This window comes from Struthio camelus, chromosome W (genome assembly GCF_040807025.1).
Source record: "Struthio camelus isolate bStrCam1 chromosome W, bStrCam1.hap1, whole genome shotgun sequence".
Taxonomy (NCBI): Eukaryota; Metazoa; Chordata; class Aves; order Struthioniformes; family Struthionidae; genus Struthio; species Struthio camelus.
Genome location: NC_090981.1, coordinates 53,369,577 through 53,393,589, shown reverse-complemented (window position 1 = coordinate 53,393,589; position 24,013 = coordinate 53,369,577). Strand labels below are relative to the sequence as shown.

Here is a 24,013-nt window from a genome sequence, read left to right as displayed (position 1 = left end):
AGGGATATTTATTGAACAAGACAACTTTCCCTGCTATCGCCTTCCTGAGCTTGCTTTATTCTTGGACAGATCTAAGAGAATGTGTTAATTGCTCATACAACCAGATTTTTATCCAGAGGGGTGATGAAAGGACTGTTTTGCAGGCTATGAGCATCAGATCCAATTTGTAGTCGTTATTCACTCACCGCCTAGACAGTTGGGATAGAATTTGTCCTAGAAATAATGTATACTGTCCGTAGGTGGTACCAATGTGCTCCTTCTGTGGCTTGCTTTTATTTTTTTGGGTAACATGCAAGTTTGCTTTTCACATTGTTTTTGCTCAGTTTATGCAAGTATTCTAATTCTCCTGGCTGCAGTTGTTACGCTTCTGCTGGTGATGTATTTTTTCCTCATTAATTAAATTTTTCACTTCCATTTTCTACCTACCTACTTTCCAACTGACAGATGCAAAGAGAACGTTTAGGAACATATCCAAAAAATAAAAATATTTAATGTAGACACCTACAATACAATTTGATTACTTAGCACAACCTAGTTTTAAAACTGTGGTCTGGAAAGTCTGCTCTGTACCTCGCTGCGTTCCCAGGGCACCTCACTGCTTGACCTGCCAGTTCTGTAGGTGTCTTCAGATTTTGTTCTGAGTTTGCCTAGAAACATTTGCCTTAATATAGGTAGGTGCCTACTCACTGGCGATCCAGAAACAAGGGGAAGTGACTTGCTTAACACAGTTTATTTCAGAGTCAGTGTTTATAAAATAAAAACTATTCTTCAGAGCATACTTCAGGCCTTTCCACTACTGGGTGAATGACTTGCACACTAGACAGTCTTCTGCTGCTTCTTGACTTCTGTAGTTATAGTCCCATAGCCCTTGCAATTTTTCCTACAGCATAACTCAGTTTCACTAGGAGAAGCTCTCTTACTCAGCTGTCGTGTGGTGGTTTAGGTTCTTTCTTGGGATAAGCTGCATGTGGTTTGAATCTTCTTGGACACAATTTGGAACTGCAACTTGACAAACACTCTCCTCACTGGGTTATTATCTAGAAAGAAGCCTCATCACTATTTTTCAAGTGACTGCAGTTGTGCGACTTCTGTGTTGAGAACTGCAAGGGTTGCCTCCCTGGTGAGACCTCCCCCCCCACCCCCAGCACAGTCAGGCAGACAGACACCCAGCTTGTGAATCTCATAGAGGCACCAGCTCATGACAAGCAGCATGCTCTGCACTACACTGTGTGCAACACTTGTCACTCTGCCCAACAGCAGCGTCAAAGTCTAGAATGCATTGCAACAACACAGCCTACCACAGCTTTACACAAATTTACCAATTTCTCTCCAAATTGCATGCTCAGGAGACAGCTTTAAGAACATGGAAATAGAGATTTTAGTCCTAGACTCTATTGCTTGCATATATCAATAATGTTCTACTTGCTTTTACAAGCCATTATAGTAATAAAGTAACATGTAATACCTCAGGAGGCAGACAGAGACCCCTTGAAGGCAAGAATTTCTCTTATGCTCTCACTTCTTCTATGTATGTAACTAACTATGTAAACCAGGCATATTTTCTTCCACACAAGTTTTCTTCCACACAAACACAGTAACTGCTGTTTACAGATCCTGGTGCCTCAAAAATATTAAGGTATGTAAATAGATTCAGGAAAGAAAAGCCCTCCCTCCCCAACTTGGCCCTTAAGTTATTCCACCAAAAACTGTCACATATACTGTGGTATAAGTACATCCCTACAGATAAGAAGTCCAGTTTATAGTAGCAGATTGACATGGGCAGAAGAGTGGCTCAGAATAATGCAGTGCATCAAAGAAAAACACTTGGATACTGTACAATAGGCAACAATGCAAGGTACATAGGAAGCCACAAAACTGCTCAGATATGCTTTTAACCAGCTGGGTTCTTTCTCCTCTTGTCAGGGTTGTCCTCTAAAGGGTATAGATGAAACTTTACTTTCTATATTTGTATGAGTGAACTTTTAAAGCTGCAAGAATGGAGTAGTCTCTCAGTGTTTTTTACTTACCTTGCATCTCTAGTTCATGGGAGCAAGAGACTGTTGGATTTTGACAAGGCACATACATAAATTACTAAAGATTCTCATTTAAGAGGAAATCGTCAATTTTTTTTTTAAGATTAAACATTTTTCTTCATGCTTTTCAACAGTTTTGTTCTATGATATTGGAGATAAAATGGTACCACAGCATATTTACTCATAACTTATATGTATGGAAGGATGAGCCTACTATCCACAGACAAGCCTTTTCATCGCTTTGCAGTCATCCAATTTGTCATTCACTAGGTTGTTAATGGAATTTTCTTCATCCATCATCTAGTACCATCTTCAAACTACAGCCACACACTAATATCAGTAATAAACATGTAAAATGCCATTTCTATAGCAGTTTTAATCAAAAGGTAAAAATTGCTTTTTTAAGAACTATGTTTGTAGGCCATTCTTCAACCTGTTTGAAAAGCAAGTCATTAAAGAAAATGGATGTGATAATTATGTTTCAGATTCTCCAGTTCTACTTCTGTCCTTGATGTCTGTGTTGGGTCAATCTGTTAGCTATCTGAGCTTCACTCTGTTTTATCAAATCCCTCCACCTTAAGTCAGGATCTTCACGTTTTTCTGTCTTTTGAGGTGTGACATGCTCATTTGAGCACGCGCTAATTGTTTGCTGTTCCTAATGGCAAAGCAGAAAACCATTAAAAAGGTAACAGTGGACATAACCTGGTATTTTTAATCTTTTTTTTTATTTGATTGTTTTGCAAATACATAGAAGGACTTTGACATATAGTTTACAGCGCTTACAGTACAATTACATTTTATATAATGCTTTCATTTTTTTTATTTCTCGGGGCAAAAGTCAAAAAAACATCATGTGAAATAAGTGCAACATGATAATATGGCAGAATCATCACCTTTGCAGGACACATATCTGCTGTCCTCATCTTGTGAAGTGCTGTCAAACAGGGGATGATCTCTGTGATATCACAATAAACCTTCATGCATACTATTTTTCTTACAGCCATGGAAGAGAAAGAGGAACAAGACTCTCTCATGCTCATAATACCAGTCATCACAGCTACTGCTCAGAGTAGACCTTTCAATAGCTATGAACCACACTTGCTTCCACAGAAAGAGAAATGCTTCAGGAGTGCTTTAATTTCTAAGCCTACTTTGCAATCCTTAATAAAAAATGGAGTCACAGCTTGTTGCAATTGGCTTGTGGGGGCACCTGACATTTTCATCACAATACCAATAGCCTACTACCATATAACGTTTCCAAGATAAAAAATTTGAGTGTGACATACATAGAGATATTTGCACCACTGATGTCTAGTGAGAGAAGTCTGTTCTTCTTTCTTCCCCAGTTTTTGGCACCATATTGACTTTTGTTTTCTTGCATTGCACTAATACAAATAAGAGAGAGAACTAAATATCCAGCATGTATGACAGTCTTCAGATACTCTTCCACACTCTTAATCGAGTGTGATAGCCAAGCTAAAGAGAAAAAAATAACCTTGTTGTACAACCTTAGCTGGTTAATCCTCACAACATCCCTGTGAAGTAGGAAGCAAAATATCTCTCTTCAGCTACAGGAACTGAGGCAGAGAGTACGTTTCTCAAGGCAATAAATGGAGAACTAGAAAAGCTGAAACTCAGGAGTTCTTGGCTCCTAATTCTTTATGCTGGAAACCAAGGAACTGGACTCATAGACATTATCAAGTCATTAGTCTTTTAACAGCCATAGTTTAATGACAACTATGGCTTCTGTGCGTATGCCAGCAAAGCATAATTCCATGGAAGAAGAAACATGTACCTAGTGCTACCCTTAGATACTCCTCCTGTACCTTACATATGCTGATAAATGTATGCTCTAATTAACTATTCAGTACTAAGATTAATATAAATGCAGGTGATTGCAATAGATCAACATTTCATTTCTAGATTTTATTAAAGGTTTCCCCATTTATTTAAATATATAGCTTTCTTTCTGGATAAGTTAATAGCAACTCCCTGTTCCCCCTTGCATAGTAGTTTTTATATTCCCCCCCCCCCCCAAAAAAAAAAAACAGCATCCATTCTGAGTGCTCTCTACTAGACCTCTAAGTGATGATGAACAAGACTCCTCCTGGGATCCCACCCATGCCCTCGGTGTAGCTCTTAACCCATCCGCAGCTCTGAAGGCAATGAGAGGCATCTTCTGCTCCATACAGCACCACAAACAGTACAGTTTTCAGTGAAATCTCTCTATGGACTGAGGCTTTGACTGAGCCAAAGGTCTCTTGGCTGCTCTATCCAAAACCAAAATTGTTTCATACTGGGCGACCATATAGTCACCTTTTGTTATATGGAGACTTTTAATCTGCAAAACCTCAGTGAGTAGAACTTAAGTCCAACACTTAGATTATTCCATAGCAATAGAAATGGCCAAACTTTAAGCAAGCAACTTTGCTGGAAGTAGTGAATACCATAGGGACTATACCTAAACAGAGAAAACAGATGAAAACTAAAACTAGGTTAAAAAAAATTGTGCTTATCCTGGGTTAAAATATTCTGGAGCACTTTGCTCAATGTAGGTTCAAACCCTGCATACAAATCAGGCCCTTGCACAACACATTTCTTTCTCGTGTGTCCAACACACTGGGTCTTGCCTTACACATACAGGCTATACAATGGCCTACCACCCCTTAGCATCACAGTAAAATTCAAGTCATACAGCCTAGTATGGGAAGTACTTCTGTACTAGTATAAAGGTGCTTACAAAGGTATTTTTCTTATTCCTTTGTGGGAGGAAAGGTAACTTGTATTGGCAAGACATTATCAAAGAAACGTTTAGAATAAGTCCAACTGAACCAAAGTAATCTCTCTAATCAAAACAGTTCTATTGCTGTATAACCCATGTGTGCATCAAGACTAATTTTATAACTGTCCCATGGAAAAAAAAGTATTTCTTACTTTAGAATGGAAAAAATGCAGGGCAAAGGCTACTTAACCTGTCCAAGGCCACAAGGAGCTAGATATTGCAGGAATTTCATATCTGGTTCCCTAGAAATGTGTTATATTCCTTCCGTAACATGCACTGAACACAGTGAATACCATTTAGCATTAGAATGCCCTTCTGTACCATATCTCAACTCTGCTCATCACATATATATGATAGGCATATGTATATTTATGCCTGTATATTTTACCTATTTTTCAATTACTTACTTAACATGCTCCAGTGCTGATGTCAGACACACGTCAAGAACTGTTTTAACTTAAGTCTTTTAAGTGTTTCTATTGAGATGAATGATAAAACCATTGTACCTGTAAATAATATTATATTCTAGTAATTGCAGATTTCCAGTCAACTCGTGCTCTACATGACAAAGATACATTGTGCTGATCTGGGATGTGAGATCGAAAATATAATCGTAATTATGCTACGTAGTCACTTCGTAATTAAGATCAGGAAAAGGGAGATCTTCACCATACATCAGAACCAGTATGAGAGAATAACTTTTCATTTTGATTGTCTCATGGCATGCCTTCTAGTTATCATGAGTTTGGGTTCAAAAGACTTGACTATTTGCTGATGCCTTGATCAGCAAATGGTGCAAACTTGCTGCTTTTACCCTCAACCAACTGTATTTTCTTCAGAACAAATCTAAGCGCCCACATCACCTGTTTCTCTATGTAACACTGGAAGGACAGCCCTCTTGCCAAAAACAGTCTTCACTTACCTCTGAATGGAGGCTGTGGAGGAGAATGGTCATCTCTAGAGAGTGACAGTGATTAACATGGGACAACTGTGCAGCTCTCAGTTGTCTGGACAGAGATGGGGCCTTTTATTTTTCTCCTTCAAGCTAGTCTCATTTGAGCCTGTACCATTTAAATAGAAGGGGTCAGAGCTGGACTTTGGCAGGACTAGGCTTCTTAATGCCAGCAAACAGACACCATGGAAACAGCAGATACATTCAGGGTTAAGGACCCAGTTTCCAGTGATATAAACAGTTTTGTCATCAACTCATTAAAAGAGAAGTCCAGAGGTCCAGATGCCTCTCTACAGCTGCGTACATTTGTTATATACCACTCCAGAAGAAACCCACAGTTTTACAGGAGAATTAACATAGTTAAGTGCTGTAGTTCTAGGGCAAAGGAGTGATTTGTAGGTTTAATGACATCATTAGCAAAAGCCGAGGCAATTATAAATTTGCACAGGCATTTTCTGAATCTCTGTTTAAAAAAACGTAGTCTTTGGCAGAGAGACTACAAGGCATTTTTCTGACAAGGTTCGCTAACATTTTAGTACAATGTTATTCAAAATTTAGGGAACAAATTCACCATTCCATTACAGTTGGTAAAGTTACATAAGTAAAAATACAATTTAGGCTGCTAGTCACAGCCTGACCATCTGGAAACTACTTACAAAGCCCTTAACAAAAAAAAAAAAAAAAAAGGTAAAATTGCAAAACAGACATCCATTTCTCTTCACTGAGCTCCCATTTGATGACAAGCCTTCTGGCAAGTCAAGCCCAGTCTGCATTTCAGGTTTAAATCTGCCTCATTGGTATGAGTTTTGGCGAAACCTAGCAAAAAGGAGGGGAAAAAAAAACACAACAGTTGGCATACAGATATAGCAATGTAACCCACAGTTCACTTCCGCCACTGAAGATTAGAGACACTATATTTATTTAAAATTATATACTTGGAGTATTTCAGAGGTAAATGCTCCCACCACTAAATTTTCTGATGCAGTAATACAAGATACATGTGATGCTAGTATCCAGCTTGTAAGCTTCCTTTACTGAAGAGCTGCGTTATTGATTTAAGAATGCAAGCAGATTAAACTTGGATAGCTGACTCTGTATTTGCCCCTGCTAACTTAAAGGTCCTCTTAGAGGGCCCCAGATGCCAGAAAAAGGGATAGTTGAATGCCACTGAAGCAGCTCCTCAGTTATACAGCGTACAGGATGGTGCATTAACATCACTCAAATATGCTGTGGCTTAGGTTAATGTACCGGACTAGAAAAAGTTTTATTTTGTGTATGGTGAGGCTGCACTTGCCACAAACAGCAACAGGACAGATAGCTGGAGACAGGCAACCACTTCAGCCATCACCTTTTAATCCACTTGCATTCGCACATCAATGCCCGGAATGATTCAGAGGCAACAAAACAGATTATTTTCAACACATTACTGAATTGTCACTGCAATAATAAAACAAGCCTGCCAAAGAATCTTAAACTACTGATTTCCCTTCTTTGCTCAATAGCCAAGTTCATTCTGCCTCTCTTCCCATACACCAAGCAATAGGATGCTGTCAGCCAATGGTGGGTCTACACAGAAGGAGTCAACTGGGTTTTAGAACGTGGGTATTAGCAGTGGATAGACAATCAACTCAAACGCACAGTATACTGCATGCAAAGTTCAATATTTCCAACTCAAACTAATATCAAATTCATTTTTATTCCTTGCCTTCTTCCATTCACGTTCATTTTCATGTCAGGACACATTTATGTATTGCGTTCTTTTGGTTCTACACAGTAATAAAAATCAATTAATGGTATTATAAGAAATCTAGCAGACAATATATAAAAGACCGTAAGCCTAAATAGGGAAGTAGAGGAGGAAAGAGGGTGTAAATAGGAACAAAATAGAGAAGATTTTGGAGTGAGGAGTACCAATGGTTAACAAACAGTTGAACCTTGACTGTAGCTCTACACAAATATTCTGTGGAGAAGATCTCCACAAAAGATCTCTTAAAATATCATCTAGTCCCAGCCCTATTTAAATAGGTGTCTCAGGAGGAAGATCAGAAATGATTCATATGATCTTACTTGTGCAGGATGAAAAACAATTCCATGGATACTTGGCTCTTAGTTGATTAAGTGTCCCAAGTGAAATATCACCTAATGCATTCCTTCTGCCTCCTTACCCCATCTTTTTCACTTAACACTACTGAACAAGCTAACTTATGAAAGAATGACATATAAAGACCTTTCCAAGCACTAAAGCCTCTTTCTTTTAGAAGTATAGGTCTATATTTCCTGTATGTTAGATTTCTAAGTTACCCTTCCTCCACCACAATATAGCATCACTTATAAACAGACCTTATGAAAACAGCCACTGAGGGAAAAAGCTTAGTTCATGAAGAATGTGTTTACTGTATCAAATGCTAATGGAGTATTTTTGGTGGATGGAAACCATTCACTGATCTTTCAAAGTTCTGTAGGGAATGGGATAATAAATAGATGTAATAGCTACAAGTGTAGAGGAGCCGGAGAAACTTCCTGACTGTACAAACATTCTTGGGTTAGTTTCAGAAGTGTTTCAACATTTCCAAAGTGGATGCGTGCTTCACTTAATGTAGTCTATTTCTGTCGTCCTGAAGTAGCATCCCTCACCCAGGAATGGTTCCATTGAAGTACAGACAAAAACTGGAGGACAGAGATGGTACCATTAAAATCTATATTCTGAAAATCATGACAACAGACAATTACCAGAAAAGATTATTGTTTTTCTGCTGTCATAGTTTTTGGTGCCATCAAAACCTCAAGTGTTTTATATCTGAATGAGCATATTACATTAAATGTAATGTCTGCACATTTGATGCTAACAGCTGTCATTTGTGTGTACCACGATCTGCTCCAGTAAGGGTCTGATCCCAAGAGGTGCTGAGGTGCCACACGGCCTGCTGAACATAAAGGCGGTGAGAGCTCAGCACCATGCAGAAGCTGGCCCAAGCAGAACAGTTTGCTCTAAAGAAATATGATTAAATAAGCAGAAAATTGCTAATGTAATAAACGAGACAGTTTGGGGTTGGAAAGCAGGGAGTCATCAAGTCTGAAAGCCCCCCCGAGTCCACTGCTTTAAATCCCAGTAGAGCCTTTTAATTCAGTATCACCCTATGCTAACAGCATAGCATTCGCTAAGGGCTGAACGCGCTTACCAAAGACTATTCCAAAGTGTACTACCACAGAGTAATTACTTTCTTAAAGATCATTCTAAGCAACACATTCCCTTAGTATTACTTCATGGATGGACAGACTAGCTCATCTTGGAAGCTTCAGAATAGTCTGCCAAAGGTGAAGACGTATACTGGGAGCCGTGTGCCTCACCAGCCTGCTATGCCGCATCAGAACTGGGTAAGAGGAAAAAGTTGGCTGAGGACAGATGATCTCAGGAACTCCCTGCAATTCAAGCAGGTTGACTCCTTGATTTTCAACCTCATACTATCCTTTTCAGCTACACAAACACCTGCATGCTCACTTTGTTATGTTTATTTATAGCAAGCTAGCAGTTCTATCTAGGCCTGATCTTGAATGGTACTGAATCCTAATAATCTTTCCTGATCTCATCAGGAGTTGCAAAAGCAAATTATTGTGCCAACAGTGTAAAAACATTCCCTCAAAAAAAAAATGTATTACCATATTTGTTCATTAAAATAATAAAAGTTGTTTACTACTTCTTAACTCCAAATTACTTGAAATTACAGATAAAAGCAAACCATAATTCTAGCATCAGCTTTTGCACAGAAGTCTGTTGCTAACATGATTTTTTTAGCGGAGCTGAATGATCAGGACAAAATGCAATTCCATTTAAAAACAGACTTCATCCTCCAACATTTCTTTTAAGGAAAAAATACTGCTGTTAAATAAAACTACATTGAGCTTGCTGATATCATATCTCTCTCAATGCTATTTATTATTTTTCACTCATTGGCTTGAACTTGGATGGTTTCAATTTCTTTATAACCATAGATGAGGCAAGTGCTATTCAACTATGTTGTGTTTCTTTTGTCCTGGCAGCCGCTTTTCCTAAACTCCATGGTATCTTTTCAGCTCTTTTTGTAAAACTCAGCTTTCAGATTGGAAAAAGGGGAGAGGAATTTTTACATAGAGAGACTTTCCCTGACTATTTTTATAATGAAATACATCTGCAAAAGTTTTATTTCTTGGTCTGTTCTCTGATGGTCTCATCAAAGGTATGAGCCGGTACAAGTCAAAACAGATTACCTGCCAAGGTGATCTATATGCTAGGCAGCAGCAGATCTGATTTAAGCATACAAGATAAGCCAATACTTTGTCTTCACAGCACAGTGAAACTGAGGGTGAATTGTTTCTTTTTGATATGATGCCAGTCTATAATCAAGATTGCTGACTCTAAATCATTTTTCCTTTGACATTTTGCTGTTGCAAATGTCCTTTAGGAGATTTTTTCCCAAATAAGCAGACTGTGCAAATGGGAATGCATGGCCCAACGTCTCTCAATGTCGTAGAGGCTACAAAGCTCTCCTCTACAAAGAAAAGTAGCTCGCACAGGTAGTACAATGTGAACGTACAGTCAGCCCTTAAATTCTCAGTTGTAATGAATATAAAGACGTGCTAATTTTAGTTAAGATTGTTCTCTTAACTGCAAAAACGTTGTCAGAAAAACATCAACTCCTCATTTTCCATCTACTAGTCTTGTTTCAAACTAGCATGATACATGATGCTAAAATTCTGCTTTTACTATCGCAATAAAATATCATTATAGTCCCTATCAGCAATGTAAACAAGACGTTTCATTCAGTGAACATAAAGAATCACAAGTGCAACTGCTACTCTTGTAAGGAAGCCTGAGGCAGTGTATTGATATGTGGAAAAAAAGGACCAAGGATACTACTTTTTGAACAACTGTCTACCACAGTGCTCAAACCTCTATTTTCTTAACTTCAAAATGAAGTGAGGGAGCGGTAGGTATTCTCTGTGTATGAAAATCAGGCCCTCAAGGGTCCAACTTCACACAACAGTAACCCAGGGTTGCTGTCACTGGTATCAACAGAAGTTTTGCTAAGGACTGCAATGAGAGGAGGACTGGGTCACCGTGGCCTGGAAACATTCTTTAAAGGAAAAAAAAAACAAACAGCGAGGAAGAGCCAGTGATTTTCCATGCTATTGCTGAATTAAACAAATCCCTTCCGTCTGCAGAGCTATAAAGATTTCAGGTGCTTTTGGAACTACCAGTCAGCAGGTAACGCTGACCCAAGCACATATCCTGGCAGAGCTCAGCAAAGTATGTGCTTTGCAAGCGTTTATGCAAGCTGCACGCTTTCAAGATATGTATATGAAAGCACATAAACCAAGCAGCATCTACATTTTTCATGCCCACAGTTCTTTTAGTGCAACTCATCATTTCATGCATGACCAAGCAGTTGTACAAACAGGCTGCACTGGAGTTTGCCTTTTTGAGCGTCAGGAATCCAGGTGCTTTTGAAGAGTCCCTTCCTGATCCCAGTGAGACACATTCCAGGGACCTCAATGATATATTGCTCTCTCTCTCCTCAATTGCTATTTAAAGGCAAACCTAAAGATTCAGAATTTGTACCACTCCTGTCCATTTACAGGAAAGCAGTAAGTGCCAGTGGGTGGTGATAAACTTTTCTTTGGTCCTGATAGCTACAGTCTTGCCCTGTCTTACCCATTCAGAGTTACTGCTGCAAGGCTTAATCTCATGACCCATAATTTTGAGCTTGTCACCTCTTTCTCTGAATCCCTTGGCTGGTTCTGCTTTTACTGCCTCAAGCATAGGCTGTTGGACCTCACTTTGGGTAATACACAGCCAGTTTAAAACAGCACATTGTTTACCTGACCAAAAATAAAGCAACTCCTTCCAAACAAACAGGTAATGCATCTAAGCATCAGTATCCTCTGACAATAAAGTCCTTTCCTGTAACTTCAGTCTATATAAATGCTTACTAATCGTGGCACGTTCAAATTCATCATGAAGTGAATCCCAAAATTAAACATGCAAGAATAAAATAGTGATTGACTGCAACAAATATAAATCTATAAGTTCAGTTTTTATGTTTCAGGTTTGGATGTTAGCTGTTTGAGAGGCTGATCAGCCAAAGAGAGATGAGCCATGACATTATCACAGTTTTAAAAAATTGATCACTTTTCGCTAAATCCCTGGGAGAAACTGAATAAACAACTTCTTTTGCACATAGAATGGCTGAATATGGAAGTTTGCTTTCACTGTAAATTAAAAAATAATAAAGACTTCCACCAAAATCTTCCAAAAAATGGAAAATGAATAATGGAGCAAAGTGGCTTGTAGCAAATTTCCTCCTGCACGATGCAGTTGCAGGTCAATCATCTTTAAGATAATTTTTCTCAGAGAAATGAATATATTCATGTAAATGAATGACTATGTAGTGAACTGCTTTTTATTTAAAATATTTTGAACTCCATAAGAAAAACATATGCTATCATATTTGGCTATCAAAAATTATTTTTATGGACACAGAGAATGAATGAAATTCCCCAGGCTTTCAAAGCACATTGTTCAGAATTTTTTTTACTTACTGCCAATAGTTTTCAAAGCCTTAATAACAAACTCTTTGACCTAATAACTGCTCTGCAGGCTTACAATTATGTGCCCTAGCCCTGCCATGCAACTCTGCAAAGAGGAAGATATCCAGAGTACAGCGCTCCATTACCAAATGTTCCCCAGCTGTTCTTACAGCACAAACTGTATACTGTCATAGTCAGTGTCCTCACCTAAAGAGGGCTGACCTACCCCACAAAACTTTACAACACAAGAGAATAAACATCATAACTCGCATGTGGGAGAAGGACATGAAGAAACTATATTTGTTATCAGCCACACATATGGAATCAGTTTCATTAAATGTCTCTTCAGTTATACTCCAGTGTATTACAGCTTTCCATTAATCAGTCAGTTTTGTATTGGCATTAAGTGAATCTCTTAAGAAGGAATGTGAAGGTGTAAAGGCAGTGACTTTATGGATTAATGCAGAACACAAGTTTCATTCATGTAAGACAACAGGAAAGAAAGAGCAAAAATACCAGCAGTAGAATCATGTAAATGAACAGCATCAGTGGCACAGAGTGGACACATGTAGTCACCCTTGCTGAGAAGAGTCACAACCCCATCTACAGATATTATGAAAACTTACCAATAGAGGGTTAGGTAAATCAATGTATACAGAGGAAGAACGAATACTCATCCACCTCAGATATGAATCAGCTGTCCTCTTCAGAGCATTACAAAAAGTTCCCACATTACCCTTTTTAATCTTGACCATTTTCCTATCTCTTCTGTCTTATCCAGGTGGATTCTAATTCCAGTGCCTAATACAATCATACTTGATTAGCCCTAAGATGTCCCATAGGGTCTCTTCCTAGTTTCACCGTAAATCCCACAGGCAATCTACCCAATACCTTTCCACCTGCAAAGGGGAAACTTACTGGATCTAGAAGTCATCATGTATTAACTAGCTGTAAAGACTATTTTTTCTGACAAGGGAATAATTATATTTGTTCATAGAATGACTTACTGTGAAGTCACAGCCAGTGCTTTTCTTGATATCATCCACTGACAGTCCTTCCCAGATTTCCACAAGGGTCAGCCCCTTTTTCTTGTCCACATCAAACACAGCCTGCCAGGTTCAAATAGCATACAAGTAGTTGTTTTTTTTTTTAAACATGAAAACAGATAGCAAGGAAATAAACAGTTATATTGTACAAAATCCATTGAAATAAGTTTTATCAGTAACAAATGATACCATTATCAATCAGTATCACTTTACACATTTCTGACTGACCATTAAAGGTTTCTCCAACATTCATCTCTACTTGAAAGATTATGAAGTATGAGGCATGTTAATTTTGAATGAAAAACATGTTCCTGCTTTTCTGCACATAAAATGAGGACTGTGCCTTCTGCTTCAATCTGGTGAGAACTGGGAGAGGGCAAAGGAAAGGGCAGAGACATCCTTTGCTACAAGGCAATGCTCACCAAGAGATCACAACAGAAAATAGGGAAGAATAAGGGAGGTATTGTCTGTGTTTTTAGGGCAGCAGAGAGGTACAGAGTGGCTTATCACTGAATCATCAACAGAGGATGATCTTCACCAACATCAGTTGCACACCCGATTTCAGTACAGATTTTACTGTTTTCAGAAGTTAGCAATGAGAGAAGGCTTTTTGTTTTATCTGTAATAGAAAGCCTGGGAGGAGATGGCTAAAGGGGCAAAGGCTGCTCTTTCTAATGTCTTCACAGGAAATGATTTTCACTCCCAAGACTCTCAAGCACATCAAATAAAAACACCTGTAAAATGATGTGCACTTTAATAGTGCCTGCCAGAGGAAGATATACGAGTCACAAGCTAGTTGCCAGGGAAACCATAAAGACTAGACATTTCCATAAAGAAAGTCAGTAGAAAAAGTCTAGTGAAGATTGAACTCGGACGGAAAGTGAAGTTTTAAACTCATCACAGAAGTGTACTGAAGCTCAGCTATCCTCCTCTGGGTATATGAGACTGATTCACGGGACTAAAATGTGATAGCCAATCTAAATCTTAAGACAGAGGTTGGGAGTAAGGAACATCCACCCAAGGAAGCTGGTAGGGAAACAGTTTGCAATCCATTTTAAGTGCTGTTATAACTTTGTGTCATCTCCTTACAAAACAACAAGATCTAGGTGGTGATGCTTAAAGAAATTTCTCCAAGTGTTTATTTTCTATCAGTTCTTGTTCAGACTCTTTTTTTTTGCACTTTACGTCTGTATTTGGCAAGATAGTAGAAGACTGTGAACAAACTTCCACATGTTCATCTATTTTTCCCTACTATGTGGAGGAAGCCTTTAAATAACGGTGGTAACAGACCACAGGGAGAAAGTAAATGTGCACTTTGAAGCGTTCTACTTAGTGTGACAAAAGGATCACAGGGAGACTACTTTTAGCCCTTAAATATGTAAACATTGACAATGAAAGAAGTATGATTACAGCAAAAACCTAAGTCACTTATCCTGTACTGAAAACATCCACTAACTTACTTTGAGCAGCAGCAAGGTCACACACTCTCATGGACTTAAACTGGAGAGTAAATTGCTTCACAAACGGACTTCAGGTAAGGACAAAAGAATTAAAGCCCTGGTATAATTACAGGTACTGTTAACATCTTCTCTAAAAGAGCCTGAAGCGTACAGCAAGGAAGGTGCCAACTGTCTGATGTATATTGCTACAGTTGTTCTTCCACTGGAAAAAGTGATTTGTGACACAGCTCCCTTAAAATTGTGTTTGAGAATTTACATCTCTCAAGGACAATTTTCAGATACGCGTTGGGAATAATAAGTAGATACATAACTTTGCATAAATAGTGCTCATGCGTGGCATCTCTGTTCTGAAGGTATTTAAGAATGTGGTCCAGTATGTTAGATGTCTCTGGTGAAAGCTTTACAAGAAAAAATATGAGCCACTGAGCCTGGGGAATTGAACTCCAAGGGAATCTTTACCCTTTGTTGGTAACAGATACAGAATACAATCTTCACTTTTACTAAGCTTTGCTACTTCTACTAAGCGGCATTTCTCAAGGATAGAGGATGAAAGGATTGACAAGGATTCAAGTACTTTACCTTTTCTGTAATGATGCGATTTACACATTGTTTCCCAGTAAGTGGTAAACTGCATTTTTCCAGGATTTTATGGACATTGCCCTGTGTTTAACAAGATACAGACAAACATTAATTTTCAAAAACAATCCAACTTACTCAGCATTCAAATATGAACATGAAAAAGGAACATCACAGCTGAAGACACTCAGCATTATTGAAATCCCACAGTACTCACAGAACATTGTTAGAATGCGCCTCTATGGCAGATTATATCTCAAACAATTTGGGACAGTTCTTACTTAAATCCTACATAAAGCGAGATGACTAATAAGACTCTCGCTATATCACAGTGGATTCCTGAGTTTAGAAGTTCAGCATACTTCTGCTTAATTTTTTTCCTTCCTACTGGCACGTGAGGAAAAGAGACAGATGGAACCTCACTAATGACATGTCAACGACAAATTAGAGAAAGGCAAAAAAACAATTTACTTTCAGGCCCTTTCTTTCTGGGACACCAAATGCCAGCTATGCTAAATCTTGTAAGAAATATCACCTGATGAAAAGACATAGTTTTGATAGGAAGCTGGATGTTTAGGGTTGGGTGGGGAGTTACTCTTTTTTTTTTTATATTGTTCTTTTTTTTTTTTAATAGGAGTTCACAAATGGCTTTAGATCCTGCCAAATGAATGTAGGCTGAAAGCGCTCTGAATGGATACGAAATGGATGGATCACTGCACTTTTAGTCGCTATTTGTAGCCATTTTACAGAGGTAGCTTTGAGCATCTCTCCCTTTATCACATGCTTTTAATTTTTCTCTAATTATCAGTTTTCAGTTATGCATTTTAAAGATCTCGGAGTGTAGTAAGTCTAATTTAATCATCTGAATGCAATTTTTAATTTAATTTTTTTAATTTACAATCATCAATTAATTTACAATCATTCTGTGATCATCCATTTGCCTTAAGGCTTAAATAAACTGGGCAACTATACCTCAGCCAGTCTGATTTCTGAATGATGACAAAATGAGCAATCTGTGTGATCTGAATTTATCTTCTTCTGTGAAGAATTATTTCTTCATTCTAATTATGCTGGCAAGATCCACATCTCATATCAAGGCAACTACTCTGATTAGACTGAAACTGACTCACTTTTAATGAAAATAATGACTTGAGGCAGAGCATTACTTGTAGTCGATCAGCTTATATTGTGTCCATCTCAAGGACCTTCTTGCACTCTTTCCCTAAGAGAGAAGATTAATCTGTGCTATTTTTAACATTTTCAGTAACATATCAGGTGTACTTCTAAGGCATATGATATGCAATATCCCTTCCCGGCACCCAATTGAGATTGAAACATATGGACTTGAGGAGGTGACAGCTTGAATGGTTCCTGTGACCCTGAGCACTGACACATTGCACCTTCTTAACAGTTGATCTGAAGATTATAATATTACCAGTTAGCATTAAAGGTGACTTTTAGAACTCATCCGTCACCATCTGTGCTTTCAGGGCACCATCAGAATGGGAGTGCAAATGGAACTGCATGCATTTTTTTATAGGATTTGTTCAGATAAATTCATAGGATTTTTTATAGGATTTGTTCAGATAAATTCAGGAAAGATTTTTTTTTTTGTAGATGTCCAAAACCTTAAGGTACTTCCATCTGCTTTAAACAAAATATTCTGTTGCTGAAGAACAAAAAATGTCCTTAATACTCCACAATGCATCAAAATCAAAACTATTCACAATGATAGAAAAGAGCATTTCAATTCAATATTCCATACTTCAGTCAGATCCACAGAATCACAGAATGGCCGAGGTTGGAAGAGACCTCTGGAGATCATCTAGTCCAATCCCCCTGCTCAAGCAGGGACCTCTAGAGCCCATTGCCCAGGATCGCGTCCAGGCGGGTTTTGAATATCTCCAGGGAAGGAGACTCCACCACCTCTCTGGGCAACCTCTGCCAGTGCTCAGTCACCCTCACAGGAAAGAAGTTTTTCCTTATGTCCAGACAGATCTTCCTGTGTGTCAGTTTGTGCTCATTGCCTCCCGTCCTATTGCTGGGCACCACGGAGAAGAGGCTGGCCTCATCCTCTCGACACCCCCCCTCCCCTTCAGATACTTATACACAGTGATCAGATCCCCTCTGAGCCTTCTCTTCTCCAGACTGAACAGGCCCAGCTCTCGCAGCCTTTCCTCATAGGAGAGATGCTCCAGTCCCTTAATCATCTTTGTGGCCTTTTCACTGGACTCACTCCAAGAGCTCCATGTCTCTCTTGTACTGGGGAGCCCAGAGCTGGACACAGTACTCCAGGTGAGGCCTCCCCAGGGCTGAGGAGAGGGGGAGGGTCATCACCCTTGACCTGCTGGCAACACTCTTCCTAATGTACCCCATAATACCATTGGCCTTCTTGGCCACAAGGGGCACATTGCTGGCTCATGGTCACCTTGTTGTCCACCAGGACTCCCAGGTCCTTCTCTGCAGAGCTGCTTTCCAGCAGGTCAACCCCCAGCCTGTACTGGTGCGTGAGGTTATTCCTCCCCAGCTGCAGGACCCTGCGCTTCCCTCTGTTGAACTTCAGGAGGTTTCCCTCTGCCCATCTCTCCAGCCTGTCCAGGTCCTTCTGAATGGCAGCACAACCCCCTGGTGTATCAGCCACTCCTCCCAGTACAGTATCATCAGCAAAGTTGCTGAGGGTGCGCTCTGTCCCTTCATCTAGGTCATTGATAAATATGCTGAACAAGACTGGATCCAGGGCCAATGACCGCAACCCTCTGAGCTCTGCCATCCAGCCAGGTCTCAATCCACCTCACTGTCCACTCATCCAACCCACGCTTCCTGAGCTTGCCTATGAGGCGGTGATGAGAGACAGTGTCAAAAGCCTTGCTGAAGTCCTGGTAGACGACAGTGGAACAATAACATGGAACCATTATCAGCCAGTACTTTATTATTTCTTGCAAAGAAGGCCAGTGATGGTATGGGTTAAGAACTTGATTTTTATTTCTCTTATAAGTAAGAGAAACCTATAGCAATATTTCACAACTTGGGCACAGTGTCTGTTCAGTAGATTAAAAAACATTACTACTCCTGTACTATTGTTCTTCACAGTTATAAAGAAAAAAGTTAATTTAGTAAAAAATACATTAAAGAACTACCATTAAGAGTTAGACTTAAGGTCCCTTTGCCCAGTCTCCCACAGTGCCCTCCTGGTTCCTGACTTGCTGTGATTTATGGATTTCTTGAGATGGAGGCTGCTTCTGGACAATCCTATTTATTTGTCAATGATGAGCCTAGCCTCATAAACCAGTTTAATCACTCCCAGATAAACTTAATACTTTGAGCTCCTACAACATCCTGCCAATGATGCACAACTTTGTTAGTTGTCTGCGAAAAAATATTTCCTTGTTGTTTTAAACCTGCTACTTACTAATTTCACTTGGCTCCCACCAGTTCTTTTACAGGATAGTAACAAAACATTGTGCATCCACCTTCTCCATGCCATTATTTTATATGCTTCTCTGTTACTCTCCCTTAATGATCTCTTTCTTAAGCTGAAGAGTCTTCTACAAAAGTCATTTCATGTCATCATCCTTTTTCTGTACCTTTTTATTTTCAATTAAATGTAAACATTGTTATTGAAACAATGTGGAGCAGAGGGTGTTTAGTTTTGTTTATAGCATACTGTATATCACAGTTTAAAAAGAAGAAAATCCCTGGAGTATTTCTTTGAGCATTAAGAGAGATACTAGATTCACCTTCATAATTTAAGCATAAATTGTGTCTTGTGTTCACTGCAAGGACTCAACATCGTGAGACGTTTAAAAACTACAACGCATACTGAACAGAGAATGAACTTTTAAATTCTAAGAAATTGTATTTTAAGGTTTAACATGCCATCGCGCTTAATAAAAAGAAACTTGAAAGGGATTACAAAGGTCCTTTATAAGATCACAAATCAGACAAAACTGATTACAAGAACTGTCTACTGCAACAACTCTTGAACGTGTTCATTGAAGATACTGTGTACATCCCATAGCCTTCCACTGTATTTCAGGCCATCAGTTCTTGACTCCTGTTGATTTACAAGTGGCTTTAGTATCTAGTAATAGATACTATTTATTGGGAAAACAAGACAACAAAAACATCCCTGTTCTTATAAGCTAGAAGACATACAAAAAATACAGCCACTGTATCATCAGCTTCTTGCTAGTACACCTCTGAACAAGCCAGCATATTCTCACAGTACATACATACATTTCTTTCACTCAGTAGCATACTGTGCTCTGAGCAGGACAAAAGAGTGCTCCTGAGATGTTTGAAGTGCTTCTTAGTTACGGATGAAATAACAGTTTGTGAGAACATCTTTAGAGTAAAGAAATAAAAGGACCTGAACGTAAAATCAGCTCTATAAGAAGTAATCACTCCAATAGAAGGCTTCTGACTTTCAGAACTTGTGTCACAGGTACTATAAATTTGTTTGTGCATACAAAATGAAAAAAAAAGGAAAGAATAAAAAAAGGAGCATCTGTGGCTGTAACAGCAGCTTTGGATTTCTGAACAAAAGATTTATATATTTCAGCCTCTTCACTTCTGGAAGAAGAAGTATGAAGATCCCCAAAAAGAAGCTCCTTAAGAGGAAAGTGCTCCAAGAATACCAGTAGCCTCCATTTTAAAATAAGTATATAATGCAAAATTACACTGTTTATTTTTGCAGTGCTTTCTAACAAAAAGCAGAAGCAGAAGAAATACTTTACGAAAGCCTACAATAGTCTTTCAAGAAGTCCACCCCAGGCATCCCTTGTACCTAATGGCCCAAACTATGTATACATACACAAAAATAAGTAAGTCTATGCCTGCACTGTTTATAATAGTGAACCAACCTGTGTTTCCATCCTTCTCAGGTTTCAGTACTCCTACTGACTAAAAACAACCAGCAAACAACTTCCAAGCACTTTACTGAAAAAAGACTTTGGCAATAGCATTTTAAAGAGCTAAAATGGCATGAATCATTGCAGTGTGTGTGGACTCAGAGCCCTAACTGAATTCCACAGTATCTGGAAGTTAGAAATAAAAATTCATTCAGACGACAGTAATAACAGAAGCATGTGTCTAAGCAAATGGGTAATTGCACATCCAATTTTGGGGGGACTGGGATAGAGGAGCAAGACACACACAAATTTGCTTTTCCCATGCACTTTTGGGTCAGTCTCAATCCTGTTACGGAAAATGTGCCCCTTGAGATCACAGCTTAGTATAAATTGTGCAAATTCCATATTTTTAATAGTAATTTTTTGAAAGTGAAAATTAATTCCTTAAATCAGATTTTAAACAACCAAAACTGTTAATATATTTAACTTTCCTATTTACTACCATGAAGACTCCTTACGCTTGCCCTAATATGTCCTGGCAGGGATATAAACCTCACACATAGATAAGTAATTCTTATTGCAGACATACAATAGAGTTGGAATAACAGAAACACATAAATGAAAGAAAAGGTTAATTTTAAAATATCTATTCCAGTTCCCTCAGAATAGAGATTTTGGCCTTCAGTCCATTTTTCTCATATCCTGGACAGCCCAGTTTTAGACGTTTCAAATGACAAGGTTCTTAGGACTTTCTGTGGGAGGCTGTTTATGTCTACAAACCTTCCACACAAAAAATTCTCCAGATTAACTTCTATCATATAATAATATAATATGTAAGGCAGCTCGCACCATATCATACCAAAAAGATCCACTTTATTATTTGTAAGTACTAATTTGATTGGCAACTTCAAAGGTAAAAATATTTTCATAATAGCAAGTGTTTAGCCATAGGAAAACTCATTTTTCCAGTTGTCCTGAGGTAAAGAGTAAAAAACCTAGGCAGCATTTACTGCAGCTCTGGCGATTGCCACTAATTAAATTTGCATAAGTAACTAAAAAATGTGTGCAGTTTTTAAAACCCAACTTAATATTTAATTTTTCCAGGGCGAATGGTTCGCTTACAAGAGGCAAGGAACCACACTAACCCCCTGTTGTACCTCCATAATAGCTAACAGCAAAACTGTCAAACCCTCACAAAGAGGGACAATCAGTGTAAGATATCTTTTTTTTGGTACAGCACAGAATATTCATTTAGAAAGAAGCGGCAGAGCCTTACCTTGGCTGAATGTTCCATGGTGACAACCACTTTTGTCTGTGCGCTGGATACCAGGTCCATGGCACCCCCCATGCCTTTCACCATCTTACCCTGAAATTAAATTTTTACAAGTTTAACCTTTTTACTATAAACAAGATAGCTATATTGGCTGCATTGACAGGACACTATATTGACCTTTTTTCTGTATAGAAAGACCACATATTTCACCACTGTCTTCAGACAAAACAGGGCTTCACTTGAGAGCAAGCAGTTGTTCATTGTAAGCTCTCTGTGATGCAAATGGTAGAAGAATAACCGGTGGTACATGGGGCTGATTGTTATGCTTGGTATCCTGGGGTGTAACTTAAATCTAAGTAGTGTCATTGACTTGATGGAAGCCCTAACACAGAGAAGAGATGAATTTAGTTCCAATGGTTCTGACATTATAAAAGCAAAACGTTCATTCTCATGGTGACAGAAATAAACTTTATTCCCTCCAAAGAAATCTTTGCTTATGAAAACGTAGTAACGAGAACATCTGAGCACTCTCAAGCTCTCCACCTGCCAGTTTAGAAAACCATGGCTTGTATCACTGTATCAGCACAAACTGCTCTATTTATTTCAGTCCAGATGTCTTTGGATGCCATTTTGGAAAATGGGTAAATAAATGAATTTGGATCAGTATGCATTTCTGTTTGTCCCCCAAACCAAGTACTGTTTATCACAGCAGCTGTATTATGGCTTGGTGTTCAGCTACCTATATTTTTATTTTCTGTAATGCCTCACCATTCATTGAAATTTGACCCCTGCCTGCTTCTACCACCTTAAAAAAATGCATCTGGTCTTGGAAGGTGAGAAGTCCAGGTGAGAAGTCCAGACTCAGCTCAGTTTGCGGATAAGCAATGACTAAAAGTACAACATTCTACCAGTATGAGCACAGCAGTTATGTTTGGGCAGCTGGCAAACACCAGACCCCAAAAACCAAGCTAGGTTTGGGAGAGACTTGTCTCATTGAGCTGTCAAGCCAGCAACTTAGTGGAAGTCTCTTTAGCATAGTGAAGGGAATATACACAGAAAATGGTATTTTCTTATTGTTTGCAGAATGAAGAATAAATGACCTCTTTCTATATCTGTAAACACCCTTGGTATTTCTCAGATCAGATTAATATTTAATATTAATTACCTGAAACATTTCAGGCTTTGTCTTAACACACTGCTAAATATTTCTTTGTCGATACAAACCTAAAAGGGTTGACAGGATTTACCTCCGCACTTAATTTCCTGGCACTGCTTGTATAATTCTACATCCTATCTTGAAATACAGAGTCCTTACAGAGACTGCAGTGACCTCTCATCAGCCTGCCAGAGGCTCACCAGCAAAATAATGTAGAGTTGCTGAAGCTGAGGCATTATCTTCCCATTAGCTCAAAATATGTTTCCATCAAGGATTATGCTATCAATATATCTATCTATCTGCCCTAATAAAGCCATTAGTTCATTTTCCTGGCTTTTTAATTCTGTTAAATAGTAAAGAGCTGCAGCAACTGGGAAGTTCCTGAAGAAATAAGTACAGATGAAGGACAATGAACATCTGCTGCTGGAGAAGATGTCATACAGGACGGAGACAGGGAATTTCTTCCCTACATGTGTGCAGAAGCAGTAAAATACAAACTGAGAAGGACTTTGGGACCCTTAAAGCAATCCATGTGCTGTTCTTCTTTAGGCAAACATACTCACCCTGGCAAAGCAAATAACTTAAAATATAAACATGGCTAGCTGGAGTTAATGCTTGAGGAATATCCAGAGAATAAGAATCTTGTATTGCTCTTAGTGCATCATCTGTTGAAATTTCACAACTCTAAATTTGAATTAGGATGCTCCACAAAAAAGATTCCCAAAAGACATTTTGTTTTTTTGCCCAAGATAAACATGCAGAACAAAACGGATCTACCACTTATGGTGGTATATTGCTCATTTATGAACAATGAGCAATTTCTGTTTCCTTCAAATTTTAATAGTACATTTGATTGCACCTGACATAAGCCAGACTGTTTTATTTGAATACTTTGTAAAATGCAGTGGGTCATAGAAAGAAATATTTACACTTACTGGGCACCAATTGCAACAGCCAGCTGTGATGTGAAATCTCTGATAAAGGCTAAGTAGGGCTGATAGCACTGTATACTAGTCGGGATGGCAACTGTACACTCCACTTTTAAAAAGTAGTCTTCACTTTTTTTGTTTGTTTTTCACTGAACAGGCCAAAGTGCAAACAGTATAATTGTTCTCTTTTTGCAACTTGTTAAGACACAAGTGTAATTTTTAAACCTACATTGAGTTGAATTGTTTTAGGCAGCTCATTAAAAAAAATTTCAAACGAGCAGCTCCTGAAGTACACCTGCAGTTTTCCTGCTCCTTCTTAGCACGTTGTCAGGGGCTCAAGGTTTACATGGTTGTACGCTTATTTTAGATGAGCTTTGTAAGCTCCTAAATAA

General features: G+C 38.6%; 1 protein-coding gene across 1 annotated transcript in view; it reads right to left on the bottom strand.

Moving 5' to 3' along the window:
• Nucleotides 1-2,739: 2,739 nt before the first annotated feature.
• LOC104140575 (succinyl-CoA:3-ketoacid coenzyme A transferase 1, mitochondrial) overlaps nt 2,740-24,013 on the bottom strand; it is an 80,340-nt gene continuing 59,066 nt past the window's right edge. The window contains exons 14-17 of the mRNA XM_068924740.1: nt 21,540-21,629; nt 15,417-15,497; nt 13,339-13,440; nt 2,740-6,583 (exon numbers count right to left, since the gene is read on the bottom strand). Of these exons, the coding sequence (XP_068780841.1) occupies nt 6,548-6,583; nt 13,339-13,440; nt 15,417-15,497; nt 21,540-21,629 (309 nt within the window). The 3' untranslated portion in view covers nt 2,740-6,547. The remainder of the gene's footprint in view (nt 6,584-13,338; nt 13,441-15,416; nt 15,498-21,539; nt 21,630-24,013) is intronic.